At 58.3% G+C, this 13948-nt stretch overlaps 8 protein-coding genes across 8 annotated transcripts; 4 read left to right on the forward strand and 4 right to left on the reverse strand.

Annotated features, from left to right (window-relative positions):
• Window positions 1-750: 750 nt before the first annotated feature.
• SPRG_13253 (hypothetical protein) lies at window positions 751-1711 on the forward strand (the record flags this gene model as incomplete). The annotated part of the gene is made up of 4 exons (XM_012353354.1): window positions 751-1136; window positions 1183-1278; window positions 1325-1525; window positions 1570-1711. The coding sequence occupies 4 exons, from the start codon at window positions 751-753 to the stop codon at window positions 1709-1711; spliced, it is 825 nt and encodes a 274-aa protein (XP_012208744.1).
• Window positions 1712-2397: 686 nt separating this feature from the next.
• On the reverse strand, window positions 2398-3084 carry SPRG_13254 (hypothetical protein; the record flags this gene model as incomplete). The annotated part of the gene is made up of 1 exon (XM_012353355.1): window positions 2398-3084. The coding sequence occupies one exon, from the start codon at window positions 3082-3084 to the stop codon at window positions 2449-2451; it is 636 nt and encodes a 211-aa protein (XP_012208745.1). The 3' UTR covers window positions 2398-2448.
• A 1197-nt stretch (window positions 3085-4281) lies between these two features.
• On the forward strand, window positions 4282-5868 carry SPRG_13255 (hypothetical protein; the record flags this gene model as incomplete). The annotated part of the gene is made up of 6 exons (XM_012353356.1): window positions 4282-4698; window positions 4746-4929; window positions 4981-5203; window positions 5252-5404; window positions 5474-5680; window positions 5734-5868. The coding sequence occupies exons 1-6, from the start codon at window positions 4323-4325 to the stop codon at window positions 5866-5868; spliced, it is 1278 nt and encodes a 425-aa protein (XP_012208746.1). The 5' UTR covers window positions 4282-4322.
• A 142-nt stretch (window positions 5869-6010) lies between these two features.
• SPRG_13256 (hypothetical protein) lies at window positions 6011-6281 on the reverse strand (the record flags this gene model as incomplete). The annotated part of the gene is made up of 2 exons (XM_012353357.1): window positions 6073-6281; window positions 6011-6029 (listed from the first exon to the last, which is right to left on the reverse strand). The coding sequence occupies exons 1-2, from the start codon at window positions 6258-6260 to the stop codon at window positions 6011-6013; spliced, it is 207 nt and encodes a 68-aa protein (XP_012208747.1). The 5' UTR covers window positions 6261-6281.
• A 1032-nt stretch (window positions 6282-7313) lies between these two features.
• Window positions 7314-9685, forward strand: SPRG_13257 (hypothetical protein; the record flags this gene model as incomplete). The annotated part of the gene is made up of 7 exons (XM_012353358.1): window positions 7314-7601; window positions 7648-7833; window positions 7891-8039; window positions 8088-8757; window positions 8800-8969; window positions 9089-9212; window positions 9260-9685. 7 exons carry the CDS (start codon window positions 7314-7316, stop codon window positions 9683-9685), a joined length of 2013 nt encoding a protein of 670 aa, XP_012208748.1.
• Window positions 9686-9733: 48 nt separating this feature from the next.
• SPRG_13258 (hypothetical protein) lies at window positions 9734-10885 on the reverse strand (the record flags this gene model as incomplete). Its single annotated transcript, XM_012353359.1, has 3 exons — window positions 9734-9882; window positions 9924-10322; window positions 10372-10885. The coding sequence occupies 3 exons, from the start codon at window positions 10883-10885 to the stop codon at window positions 9755-9757; spliced, it is 1041 nt and encodes a 346-aa protein (XP_012208749.1). The 3' UTR covers window positions 9734-9754.
• A 742-nt stretch (window positions 10886-11627) lies between these two features.
• Window positions 11628-12954, forward strand: SPRG_13259 (hypothetical protein). Its single transcript, XM_012353360.1, has one exon. The coding sequence runs from the start codon at window positions 11649-11651 to the stop codon at window positions 12906-12908; it is 1260 nt and encodes a 419-aa protein (XP_012208750.1). The 5' UTR covers window positions 11628-11648; the 3' UTR covers window positions 12909-12954.
• A 28-nt stretch (window positions 12955-12982) lies between these two features.
• On the reverse strand, window positions 12983-13590 carry SPRG_22323 (hypothetical protein; the record flags this gene model as incomplete). Its single annotated transcript, XM_012353373.1, has 2 exons — window positions 12983-13204; window positions 13255-13590. 2 exons carry the CDS (start codon window positions 13588-13590, stop codon window positions 12983-12985), a joined length of 558 nt encoding a protein of 185 aa, XP_012208763.1.
• Between the last annotated feature and the right edge of the window lie 358 nt (window positions 13591-13948).

The raw sequence follows: 13948 nt of genomic DNA on the forward strand, positions 1-13948 counted from the left end.
TTCTCGAGGTCCGACTTGCAGCTATGCAGCTGCGTCTGCATCTTGCGCTTCATGTGGGCGTCGCCGCCAAGCGCCTCTTGGCCAAGGATGCGCACGTAGCGCTCGACTTCTTCGATGCGGTCGCGCGCGTCGCGCTCAAGGGCCGTGCGGCGGTCTGCCGGCGCGTCGGGAATGAGGCGGATGACGGCCGCTGCCTCGGAGCGGAGGTCCTTGAACGCTTCGTAGTACTCGCGGAAGGACTCGGTCATCGCCAATTTCTGTCTGCACCCGTGTGTCACTGCGCGCTGGGACAGAGTGTGTGCGATGGACGCAAGGTGATTGGCTAAAATCAAAAGCGATACAAGAAATGCGCCAATGGCATCGCGTTGCGAGAATTGACAGGCGGCGTGCGCAGCGATGAGAAACGTGCCTGCTCGCCATGGAACGCGTTGTTTAGGCCATGGACTCGGAATGCCTACTCTAGTACATACTGGTATACGAACTAGGTGGGCATGCCAGGGTACTAAAAGTCGAAGAAGACATGTCGTATCGACATGCGAAGCGGCAGCATGCCATCGATGGCTCGAGACAAGCGCGATCGAGTAATCGACCTCTTGATTGGTCGTTGCTTTTTCGAACCACCAATCACAATCCAGAGTAAAAAAATCGGCACGTCTAGCGACATCATATACTCGCGTCCAGCTCGTCGCGGACGCGTGATGGGTTGGACTCGGTCCATAGCGAAGGCCACAACAGAGCTTCAGAACTGATATGTCCGTGTCGGATCGCTTGCTCGTGCTGCTCGGCCTTCTAGCACCGTTGCCAACACTTCGCCGCAGCGACGACGATCACGACCGACAGCAGTGGTGCCTGCATTGGGTGCTCGTTGCCCTCCTCATGTCGACGCACCCGTCGCTCGACCTGGTGGTATCGCGAGGTCAAGCCATGGAAGACCTTGCCACTCTTCTGGCCCAAGCCCCGACGACAACCGAGAATGTGGCCAAGTACCAGCGCATTGCTCGGGCGTTGCGGGGGCCGTCTCAACTCGAGGCACCACCTCCGTACCGACCGGCAGCAAAGCCCAAACACGGCTACTTGAAGACCAAGATATGCTACCACATGAAGAAGGGGTCGTGCTCGTTTGGTGCGAGTTGCGTGTACGTAGTCGACACCGTTTGCGACTCCATGACATGTGCGCATTAGCTACGCACACTCGATTGCGGAGCTGCGACCGTTTGTCGCAGACGCGGCAACCGCGACGAAAGCAAAAATCTGCGCCGACATGAGCACGACAGACAGGTGCGTGCTCAGTGCCGTCAACTCGGTTTATATGGCGCGATTGTAGCTCTGGCTCGGACGCGGACGGCTATGGCTCCCCCGTCAAGTCTGCGTGGCGCTACAACCCTGGTCCTCCGCCGTCCGTTCGAACGCTTGCCAACGAGCGCTGTGTGTCGTCGATGAATTGGCGAGCGCCATCATCGCCCGTGTACAAGCCAGCGTGCACGTTTTACCGCCGCGGCGCGTGCACCCGCGGAGACGACTGCGAGTGCGCCCGCGAGATGTCATCGACCACTCTGACACGTGACGTAGGTACCGTCACGACAGCATGGAGTGGAACAAGATCAAGACAAAGCTGTGTGCCAACCACGCGCGGGGCAGCTGCACGTATGGCGCCAAATGCACGTACGCGCCCGGTTTCTCTAAAGATTGCTCGGCGAGCTACTTGTATTAGCTATGCACACGGCGAGAAGGAGCTCCGCTCGTATCGCAAGAGTAGTCTTGACTCTACTCCGCTGATCTCTGCGCCGTCGAAGGATGCAAGTGGTGCGTCGACTACCGAGTCTTTTGTAGCACCGCCCCGTTTGTGGTCGTAAGAACCGAGGTCCACCAGAAGTCTTGCGTGAATCCTCTATAAAGACAAAGAAACTGTGGTTTTGCGTGCGCTGTGGGAATCTCTAGAGTGTGCCGGAGAGGAACATATGTATTGCACCGAGTAAGATGTAAGAGGGTTGGCTGCACGGGTGCTGGCTTGCTTCGTATTTTAACGCTCCCGTTTAGCTCCATTTTAACTCGACTGATGGTGTTGGCACCATGTGTTTAACTACGTGTTCGTACTATTCGAGTGTGGGTAGTGCAAGATGCGACGAGAGATATTCCTGAGCTGCGAGGATTCATTTGGTTTGTGGTCCAGGCTCTAACCAAGCGAGCGGTTAGTGGTGGACTGAGCGTGTTGTGGGACGTGAGAAAGCTTCGGAACCCAATAAAAATTGTGTAGACAAGCTAGTCTGCTCCTCCCAACGCTACTCGCGTCGGCTGGACGTCGGCTACCACCTTTCCTCTCCATAGCACGCCCACCCATGGACGCATGGACTGGGAGGGAATTGAAACAATGCTCCGTCGCTGACGACCTCCATGAGCAGCTCAAAAGCTGACGAGATCATCGATCGGCCGCGCCTTGATTCTGTTTTCTTAGTTTCGGTAGCGCAAATAAAACTTGTAGACAAGAGCGTACACGATGCCCGCGACCAGACCGAGGATGATGATCGAGAGCAGGATCAAATTCGAAAATGCTTTCCGCGCCAGGCTTCGCAGATGGCTCTTGGCGTCCTGCACGTCCGCACGCGTCTCGTCCACATTGCCCTGCGCCCGCTCCAGATGCTCGCGCTGAATCGCCAAATTGGCGTCGACGCTGACCGCGACCTCGTCGATCTCGGCGACCGTGCGCTTCGCGTCTTGCAGATGGTTGGTCGTGCGGTCCATGCCCGCTTGGTATGCCGCCGCTTGCTCCTGCGCGGTGCGTGGCGCCGGTGCCGCCGGCCGGCCTAAGAGCGCCTCCTTCTCGAGGCTGCTCTTGAGCTTGTCAATGTCTCCATGGCACACGCGCAGCTGCGCCTGCATCTTGCGCTTCTCCTGCGCATCGCCGCCCTTGGCCTCCTGCTCGAGGATGCGGCAGTAGCGCTCGAGCTCCTGGAGCTTGGCGTTGGCCTCGCGGAGGAGCTCGGCCTTCTTGTCGCCGTTGGCGACGGCGATGCGCTTGAGGAGGCCCACGACGTCGGCCCGCGCGTCCTTGAACGTCTCGTAGTACTCGACAAAGCCCTCGGACATTCTCCAACTGAAAGATCTCGGCTGTCCGAGATGCGATTGGCCAAAATGGGGCGTCCGAAAATACAGCGCGATTGTGGATTGGCTACATTTTGATACGCAACATTTGCACCAATGGACGCTCGACGTTGCTGTAAATTTAGCGTCATGGCTCGGTCCCTTCGTAGAGTTGGTCGTGAAAGAAGAAGCTATCAAGAAGGAACCGACCCCAAGGTTGTGCTATCGGAGCGCTTGAAGTGCCACCTTGCTCGGATCCAAAACGATCGGGTGCAAAAGAATCCAAGCGGCTACTTGCCGCACGCTGTGTTTTAATTGGCCAACATTCCAAGTTCTTGTTGCTGATTGGGCTGCTACGCTTTCAAAAATATCCTCGTGGCGAGTGGCAAGCTTTCCGAACCCGGTGCCATTGCTTGTCGATGCCTTTGGTGTGACCCCTCGCTTGCCTCAAAGCTATAGTATTTGGGTAGCAATACCCAGGCCGATCCGACGGCGTCTGCCTCGACGCAACCCTGGTGAGGAGTTCGTTTGCATCAACAGGGAGCTTGGATTGCGCCGAACATTGAAACACTGACAGCGCGACGCCATGGAAGAGCTCCTCGCACACATGTACTCCAACATAGTCACTGGCGCAACGGGCATTGATCTCCGCTTCCAGAGCCAGACGTCTCAGAGGTTACCGTTGAAGCAAGCACCAAGCCGATCTCGTCGATGACGTGCAAGCTGTTAAGCTCATTGACGAAGTGTATTAGAATCGGTCGAACATGACCATTTAATACAGGCCAGGACCACAGCGACAAGCTCTGCAGCCCTTTCACAGGATGGAAATCTGGTGGCTACTCGCGCTGGGATTGGCTGAAATCACACAAGCAGCCTTGATGCTGATTGGCGGCCATATACTTGGTGTCGCTCGAACGTTTTCAAGCTGCGTGCGCTCTCGTGCTCGGTCCTCCAGAGGTGCCAATGCCATGTCCCACCCTCTACGAGAAGGGTGCGCTTTCGTGGTCGTCAGCCACGTGTGACGCAGCTGAGTTGGACCTTCCCCATGAATATCGTCATTGGATTGGATCAAATGCGCTGGAAAAGGCGGCTTTTCAGCGAATCATGTATCGCGAAATCTAAAAGATTCAATAGACTTGGTATTTGTAAGCTCGCCGGTGCAATCGAATAAAAATACGCTTCGCGGCGATGGCAGTTGTAAGCCGGATTGAGCCAGCAACCACGGACGACCAAGGAGGGCGAGCATGGGGCAGACCAAGCACACGAAGCTGTACGATGCGATGGGCGTCGCCACGGACGTCTCGGCCGAGGACCTCAAGAAGGCCTACCGGCGCAAGGCGCTGCAGCTGCACCCGGACAAGCGCGGCAACACGCCCGAGGCGCAGGAAGAGTTCATGGCCATGAAGGCGGCCTACGACATCCTGAGCGACCCCAAGCAGCGCGAAATCTACGACATGATGGGCGAAGACGGCGTCAAGCTTGTGAGCCAGTACGGCGACTTGGGCCCGGACGAGCTCCTCATGGCGATGCTCGGCTCCTTGAGCGCCTCAGGGCCGCTCGGCAAGTGCCTCATTTTCTCGTTCGTCGCGCTCTTCCTTGGCTTCTTCTCGACAATCCCGCGTACGTGCCCTTGCCATTTTGGACTCGATCGTGAAGTGTACGATTAGTGTTCTTCTGCCTCAAGATCGACAATGACGTGGGCTGGTCGTGGCTCACGGTGTTCGTCCCGATGTGGATTCTCGATGGCATCTACCTCTGCTGTATCGGGTGCTCGTTCCTGGGTGACGACGCCGACATCCACCAAGAGCCCGAAGACCGTCAATCCAAGCCGCTCCGTCTGCTCGGCAAAACGTACGACGTTGTCGTCGTCACGTGCCCAAGCCTAGCATCACTTGCTTGTAGGTTGCTGCTCACCAAGGCGCTGCTCTTCGTCGCCTGCCAGATCTTTGTCGCTATGAAACTCCAGCACTCGATTGACTGGTCCATGCACCTCGTCCTCGCACCGTACTACGTCCTCGAAGGCTTTTACCTCTTGGAGAAGGTCATCACGGGCCTCTTGGCGTACTCTGCGTTTGCTCGCGCCCATGCCACTGACTCGACCTTTGGCACGTCCAAGATGAGCCTCGTACACGGAATCGAATTCGCTTGCCATGGCTCATGCGACAACGTGTAGATGCTGGACATTCTCAACTCGTGGACCATGAGTGTCTTGCGGCTCGCGTTTGCGCTCCTCGTGGCCTTGAAGATTGAAGATACCATCAATTGCAGCTGGTGGATTGTGTTTCTTCCCGTGTGGATCTACATCATTACGCTCGTCGTGCCTCATGTACTACGTCGACTTATCTCGTCGTTTTCTGGCTTGAATAAGGTCTGATATTGTGTGTCTTTGGATTAGATTCAAACGTACTTGCGCCGAAAGCACCGCATGGCGCACCTCGAGGAAGGAACCGGCCACGAAGACGAGCCGGCGCCGAGCCTCTTTGGTCTCTTCTGTGTCTTTGTCGGTGTCTTTGCGGCCATGTCGCCGTTCTTCATCCTCGCCTACCGCCTTCAATCGGGCGATTTCTCGTCGTTTTACGTGCTCCTCCCGTGGCTCATTATGGTATTTTTGCCCCTTTGCGGAATGCATTCCATTGCAAAACTATTGCTGTGTAGGTCGGCCTCGTGCTGGCGCCGTGGGTGCTCATGATCCTCCTCAACCTCCTCGCCTGCTGTTGCTATTGCTGCTGTGGCCGCCACGTCGAGCCCAAGGACAACGACCCGGCCACGCACCACCACGATACCGTGTAGACACGTCGACCACATGTTTGGTTAAGCTAAGCATCATACTACGCGTGACGGCACATGCCGACGTCGTCCGCGTCGAGAATGAACGCCAGCGCCATCTTGGGAGGCGCGGGCCACCTCACTTCGTCTGTCGACGCGTCGTCTTCTAGAACGGGACGGTGCCACTGCGTCATTGGCAGATTGTCGACATGGGCCAAAGGCAGCGACCACGAGTCTGGGCGCTTGAGACCGACGTGCTTGCGGAACCGCTTCTTGGCTTCGCTCTTTCGCTGGCTCTCGTTGGCCTTGGCACGGTGGTCGTTGCACATTCGGTGGAGCGTCCCATCTCGCTTGAGCCCACGCGGGTTGCGGCACTTGCTCGTCTTATAGAGGCAGTAGTACGCGGATACTTCCATCGTGCCAATTTGGGGATGCTGCAAAATGCAAACTGAATAGGAAAGGTGGTTGGAAGAACCCAAAACGAGCCAATCACGAGCACCTGAGATGGCATCTCGTCGCGATGTGCTGATCCAAGTCGCTTGCCGTCACAGTGGACGGCGCCGCGTCTCGCACTGTCAACCAAGAAGCTCGCAAGGTGACCAACGCTGTGGGCAGCGGCGACTGGCGATACAACCGCACCACGCAGCCTCCACGCCACACGTGACTGCCACAACGTGCTAGCGCGTGACCGGAAGATCTCGGCGTGCAGAGACACTGCCGGCCATCGCCTTCGAGTAGAAGGGGCAGCATGGACATGATGATACGCCCGTTGGACGGTGCGCACCCCTAGAAGATACGCTTGGCACCGGATACGAATACCGTATCCGTATGCACATGCGAGTTTTCGAGAAAAATGGCGCCCCAGGACCGATCCTAATTTCAGATTGCAGGCACCGATTTGGTGTTGCGCCGAGTACAGTGGAGCAATATCATGAGAGACGACCGGGCGAGGTCATCAGGTGCAAGCACGGCGGGTGATTGCGTCGGGTCGAGACGCGAGCTTGGTTGATACTTGCGCGATCCTAACGACGACCGGATCTCGTGTCCAGCTCGGCACGATGCTACTCGTTGAGCTACTCGGCCGCGATCCCATGAATGGCGCCTTCCAAATCACGGCTGCAAGAGGCTGTTACCACAGGATTACGACCCGGACCAAGCGTATCTAGTGGTGGCTCTGCAGCTGGGGGCTGAAACTTCAACACGGGGGTGACCGGGGGGGTGGCCTGATTGGCCATGGGCGGCGGCACGGAACTAGCGCGCAGTGCGCTTTTGCATCTCGCACGCGTGCGGCAGGTGCGAAGAAGCTGCCGAAGAAGCCATTCGCGGTCGCGCCCCGCTGCGAGTACCCATGGGGGAGCTCGCTGCACGTTGCGGCGAAATCCTGGTTTCCAACAGCTGGTGTGAAAGTCCTAATTAGGACAGGCGCACGACAGGAACATGGCCGATGGCAATCCGCTTTTGACCGAATGATGCTGCGCCACTCAATCCGCGCCGTGCGCCAGGCCGTGGCCGCCCGCGCCGTCCTCAAGCCTGCTGCCCGCGCTTCGATCCCGGGCCTGCGCCGCCAGGCCATGCTGGCGCTGCCCACGCTCATGCGCAGCTACGCCAGCGAAGCCGCGACCAAGCACGAGTTCCAGGCCGAGACGCGCCAGCTCCTCGACATTGTGACACACTCGATCTACACGGACAAGGAGGTCTTTGTGCGTGAGCTCATCTCGAACGCTTCGGACGCGCTCGAGAAGTTTCGCCATCACCAGGTACGACATCCAAGTCGCTGTGGCATTCTCCTCATGGCCGTATCAGGCGGTTGGGTCGTCGATCCTGAACCCGGAGCTCGAGCCCAAGATTCTCATCACGACCGATACGGTCAACCACACGCTCACGATCGAAGATACGGGCATTGGCATGACCAAGGAAGAGCTCGTCATGAACCTCGGCACGATCGCGCGGTCGGGCTCCAAGGCCTTTATGGAGCAGCTCAAGACCGAGGTGATAGTAGTCCATTCTCTCGTTGTGGACCAGCGATCTCATCGCATGCGCGTCTAGTCGCCGTCCGAGTCGACGGCGGCCGTCACGGGCATCATTGGCAAGTTTGGCGTCGGCTTTTACTCGGCCTTTATGGTCGCCGACAAGGTCGAGGTCCACTCCCGGTCCGCGCTCGACGGCGCCAAGGGCCACGTCTGGTCGTCGGACGGGTATGCTTGCTCTCTGTTCCCGCCTTCTGTATGAACGCAACTGGATAGCTCTGGCTCGTTCGAGGTGTCCGAGAGTGACGACGCGGCCCGCGGCTCCAAGATCGTCATGCACATGAAGGAGTCGTGCAAGGAGTATGCGACGCCGGAGAAGGTCGAGTCGATCATCAAGAAGTACTCGAACTTTGTCGCGTTCCCGATCCTCCTCAACACGACCGAAGTCAACGTCGTCCAAGCGCTGTGGACCAAGCCGGTCGACGAGATCTCGGACGACCAGTACGCCGAGTTTTACAAGTTTATCGCGAACGCCTTCGACGAGCCCATGTACCGCCTGCACTTCAAGGCCGACGCGCCCATCGAGCTCAAGACGCTCTTCTTCATTGGGTCGTCGCACACGGAGAAGCACGGGTACGCGCGCCTCGAACCCGGCGTCTCTCTCTACTCGCGCAAGGTGCTCATTGAGCGCCAATCGCCCGACATTCTGCCCGACTGGATGCGTTTTGTGCGTGGCGTTGTCGACAGCGAAGACCTCCCGCTGAGCTTGTCGCGTGAGAAGATGCAGGACTCGCGCCTCCTCCTCAAGATGAAGGACGTGCTCACGCGCCGCATCCTCAAGTTCTTGGACGAACGCGCGCGCAAGGACCCGGACACGTACGACGCGTTCTTCAAGGAGTTTGGCATGTTTATCAAGGAAGGCGTGTGCATGGACTTCCAGAACAAGGTGCGCCGATGAGAAAGCTCAAGTGGGATACATATGGTGTAGGCCGCGTTGGCCAAGCTGCTGCGCTACGAGTCGTCGGCGCTCGACCCGGAGGCCACCACGTCCCTGGACGAGTACGTCTCGCGCGCGTCGCCCGACCAATCGGAAATCTACTACATTTGCGCCCCGTCGCGCGAAATGGCGCTTCAGTCGCCGTACTACGAAGCCTTCAAGTACGTCTTTTCTATCAAAAAAGAGTCGAAATGGATCCGAAATTGTTTCGGAATATTTCGGAATTTTTCAGAATTTTTCGACTTGGTTTCGACGTGGCGCTCACCAATGCTTTGTGCAGGAAGACGAAGAAGGAGGTCATCTTTGCGTACCACCCGGTCGATGACTTTGTCATGAACAACGTCGAAGAATTCAACGGCCGCAAGATCGTCTCGGCCGAGAACGCCAAGCTCGACCTCCAGGATGTACGCCGACATGATGGATCAAAGAATCGACCGGGTCTAATTGCTAGGACGAAACCGAGGGCGCCAAGCTTTCGGGCGAGGCCGCCGACCTCTTCACTGCGTGGCTCAAATTGCATTTGGACGACAAGGTGTCGAACGTCGTGATGACGAACCGCCTCGCCGACTCGCCGGCCGTCGTGACGGACCACGAGTCGGCCTCGATCCGCAAGATGATGGCGATGGTCAACCAGCAGCAGGGCGGCGGCATGGCGATGCCGGCCTCCAAGCACGTGCTTCAGATCAACCCGCGCCACCCGATCATGCTCAAGCTCAACGAACTGCGCGCGACCAACGACGACCTCGCGGTCAAGGTCGCCAAGCAAGTGCACATGAACAGCTGCATGTCGGCGGGCCTTGTCGACGACGGCCGCGTCATGCTCGGTGACCTCAACACGCTTTTGGAAGAACTCCTCGGCCAGAGCTTGAAGAAGTAAGCAGGTCGGACATAAGACAGGATATCCTCTTTTTTGGCACGTTCTTTTTCGTGTGTTTGACGTGTTGATCTATTCCTTTGGGACGGCGCTTGTGGCTTTGGAGCGCACGAGCTTGAGCTGCGAGAGCCCGAGCGACGACGTGTCCAGCCCGTGCGCGGCGAGTACGGCCTCCAGCGTCCGCGCCTTGTCACAACGACCTATGCAAGATATCGAACCTCAAGCAAGAAGCGACTCGTACCGGCGCAGTGGAAAATATACTCGGCCATTGCGTGTGGGTCTTCGTCCGCAGAGTGGTTTGTGTCGATGCGTCGAGCCGGATCGCTGACGTGAACCGTGAGCCCGCGACATCGGTTCGAGTTGAGGGCCAAATGCGGCGTCACGGCCACGTGCGGGAAGAGTTTGAGGCCACTAGGGCCGCGCTTGACAAAGCTGTGGAAGGGCTGGACGTCGAGAAGGCCTTCGTCGCGCTGTTTTAAAACCCGGAGGAGCGCCGACTGCTCGTAAAAGAAGACGTCAAAGTACCGCCGCATGGCCCAGACGTCGTCCCAGACGCGCTGGCTCCACTCGCAGACGCGGACGAGGAGCACGCCTGTGTTGACGAGGCAGCACGGGTTCATGTCCTCGGCAAGAATGAGCTCTACCATGTTTATTCAAAAAATAAGACGCGACGGATAGAAGCTGTGTACCGCGATGGCCCGCCGCGGCAATGAGTGCAGACGCAGGCTTGTCTTGATCGATGACAACGGCATCGGCGTCGATCCAGAAGAGATAGCCGATGCCTCGCGCGTCCAAGTCGTCCAGATTGGCCAAGAGGCGCCGGAGCATGGCGACCTTGTACCAGCCGCAAAAGCGGCGCGGCGCAATCGCGCTCATCATCTCGTCGTACGGCAGCTCGTCGCAGTAAAACTCGTACCCGTGGCGATCGGCGTACTGCTTGTTGATGGCGGCGCAAGCGGCGCCAATGCTATAGTCGGTCGTATACGCGGTCAAGACGGCGACGCCTGCTGGCGCGGGCGCCCGGTCGGCCGCTGCGTCCTGCACGCGGAGCGCGCGTACGGCGGCCGTGACGCACGCCTTGTCCTCTGCTTGGAGCTCGTCCACGTGGTACTGGGCCTTGTAGAGCGACACGAGGTGGCGGTACCCGCGGGCGTTGGTCGTGATCGCAAGTGCAACGAGCTCGTCCGTGCGACTTGCCGCCATTTTTTGAGTTTTTCAAATCGGACTTTGCCCATCACCGAGTAGGATCGGCATGTGCCACATGCGCAAAATTAGGACGTGGCATGAGACAGGCATTCATTCGAATCGACAATCGACACTCAATGGCGCCCGGTCGTCGTCAATGCACGCACGAACCCAGCGCGATGACGTTCCTTCTTCGCATCAGGTGCCAGGTGCATTCGGTGGTGGCTCTTCTTTGGGGGTGGAGGAAGCTTGTATGGTTGAAGAGGCGCAAGGGCCAGTGGAGTAGCAGTATCTATTTACTCATCTTGTGCACGTTCGAACAAGACGTGGCTCAAAACCACCCGGCCCGATTGGGTGCATTGGCTCTCCGCTTCGTCGCTTCATCGGAGGCCAAGGTTTCCTCGTATGTGTAGGTAGACGTCCACCAGCAAGGGCGAACGCTGCCGCCTATTATTTTCGGCGTGTCGGTTCACTTCAATTCGGCATGCATGCCGCGTCGTAGCTGCCAATCGGGGGGCGTTTTTGGTTTCGAGCATGATTTTATTCCAATCCTCTTCCAAATTATTTTCATTTTCCCCTTCTTTGTCCCACGTTTTGTATACGTCATTGAATTCCGACATTGTATTCGTCGACGAAGAGTGGGATGCGACGCTGGTTCTGTGGTGAGGATGCCTTGGCTCGTGATTGGCTCATGATAGAATCATTTTGGCCAATCCCCGTTAGGATACGATTCTGGATCCCATACTGGCGGCTTCAGTTTGGGTAATCCATTTGCACGAAGATGTGGCGTCTCGATCGGTTCGCCTCGGCAGCAGGCTGCGTCGCCGTCAGCGCTGGCTACGCGCTCGGCGCATGGAAGCGCCCGGTGGCGGCGCAGTCGTCGGACCTCCGCGACCTCGAGTTCGGCGTGCCCCAGTACCGCAAGCGCGTGGACCCGTTCTCGCCCTTCTTCCCGTCCGACAAGCACCCGTGCACGCACGCGGGCATGTTCATCCCGGGCTGCCACGAGCTCAAGATCTTCTCGGGCTCGTCCAACTTTGAGCTCGCGGATGACATTGCGCGCCGCCTTGGCACGCGCGTCGCGCGCCTCAAGCTTGGCCGCTTTGCCGACGGCGAAGTGCAGTGCCAGATTGAAGAGTCGGTGCGCGGCAAGGACGTCTACTTGGTGCAGTCGCTTGCGCAGCCCGTCAACGACAATGTGATTGAGCTCTTGCTCATGGTGAGCACGATGCGTCGCGCGAGCGCCAAGAAGGTGACCGCCGTCATTCCGTACTACGCCTACAAGCACCATCGCCGCGGCAGCCCGAGCGCGACAAGCTTGAACTCCAAGTTCGTGCACAGCCCGGCCCAGGACATTGCCAAGATGCTTGAAGTCATGGGCGTCGACCGCGTCATCGCCGTCGACCTTCAGCTGCGCGGCCAGGGCCATGAAGCCAGCTTCTTCAACGCGCACATTCCGGTCGAGACGCTCGATACGGTCATGGCCGGCGTCGAGTACTTTGCGACGCAGGTGTTCTTTAAGGGCCCGATCGTCGTCTTGGCGCCCAACCCCGAGTGCGTCAAGAAGGCGCGCGTCTTCCAGCGCGGCCTCAAGAAGTGGCTGCCGGACATTCCGATCACGTTTGCCAGCTGCATTCGCGGCGGCGCCGACGGCGACAAGCCCGACGAGATCCAGCTTGTGGGCGACGTCAAGGGCGCCGAGGTCATCGTCGTCGACGACATGGTCGACACGAGTGGCACGCTGTGCAAGCTCGCCGCGATCGTCAAGGAGCAGGGCGCCCGGCGGTCGTTCTGCCTTGCGTCGCACCCGCTCATGACGGGCAACGCCGAGGAAGACATTGAAAAGTCGGCGGTCGCCGAGGTCGTCGTCATGGACACGATCCCGATGGACCCGAAGCGCTTCCACTCGGACAAGGTCAAGCGCCTGTCCGTGGCACCGATGCTCGCGGAGCTCATCCAGGCCGAGCACTTCAAGCCCCACTCGTACATTGACAAGTCCAACTCGAAGGAAGACTACAAGTACTCGTACATCTCGACATAAGCGCGTGTTGGCAGCAGCAAAACAGTGCAACAACATACATGTGGTATAGATATTCTGTTTTCTCTTGTCTACTTCTACTCGGTGGCTTCCGGCTCGGCGTCGACGTCAGCGTCGATGGACGACGACATCTTGCGGCGCGAGACCTGCGCCTTGATCTTGGCGACACTGTCCGACGTCATCTGCAAGCCTTTCGACTTGATCTCGGCCATCTTGTCGGCGACTTTGGCCTTGAGCGGGCTCTTCGCAGCCGCCTCCTGGACCTCCATGGCCTTCTCGATGCTGATCGTCAGGCCTTGCTTGATGTACGAGCGCCGTTGGCCTTCATGTCGGCGATCCAGTTGTCGACATACGTCTTGAAGGCGGCGAGCTTGGCATCGAGCAGCGGCTCGTACTGCTTGAGGAGCGGCTGGAGGTACTTGTCGTAGACGATGATCGCACCGCGCGTCTTGGGCAGCATGAGCCACACGAGGAAGATGCACTTGAGGACATAGTAGCCCGGAAGGTACGAGACGACGCGCTCCGCGACTTCTTCGGCCGACGACGTGATGGAGAAGACGACCCAGTACGTGAGCCACTGCTTGTCATCGTCCGTCGCCGGCGTCTCGAGCGCTTTGAAGCTTGCGTACGCAGGGTACAGGACGCCCACGGACGTCACGACGGGCCGCGAGATGATCGAGCCCATGCTGCTGCTGGTATCTTGGGCAATGCGAAACTGGACGCAAGCAATCCGCTGGCTAATCACACGTTCCTTACCAGCTGCAACGCCATTGGCTATTTTTAGACAAATAAAATCTCCGCAACGTGGCAGCCCACGCGCGCAGAACGCGCTGAGCGTCGACCCGACCAACGCCATACTGCGTGAAACGATTGCGTGACGAGATGCTTTTACTAGAGCAGTTCATGTGTGTGCACAACGGAGTCACTACCGGCAGCAACGACCTATAATCACCTTGCTCTCCAAGCTTCGCCGCTCGAGATAGAACTTCATTCCGCACCGCCTTGGAAGCTGCATCACAACATTGACGAGACGAGGACGTATC

The sequence above is a fragment of the Saprolegnia parasitica genome (assembly GCF_000151545.1).
Source record: "Saprolegnia parasitica CBS 223.65 unplaced genomic scaffold supercont2.121, whole genome shotgun sequence".
In the NCBI taxonomy this organism is placed as follows: domain Eukaryota; phylum Oomycota; class Saprolegniomycetes; order Saprolegniales; family Saprolegniaceae; genus Saprolegnia; species Saprolegnia parasitica.

Coding starts and splice junctions, on each gene's coding strand:
- SPRG_13259 (XM_012353360.1), top strand. CDS start 11,649: ATGTGGCGTCTCGATCGGTTCGCCTCGGCAGCAGGCTGCGTCGCCGTC.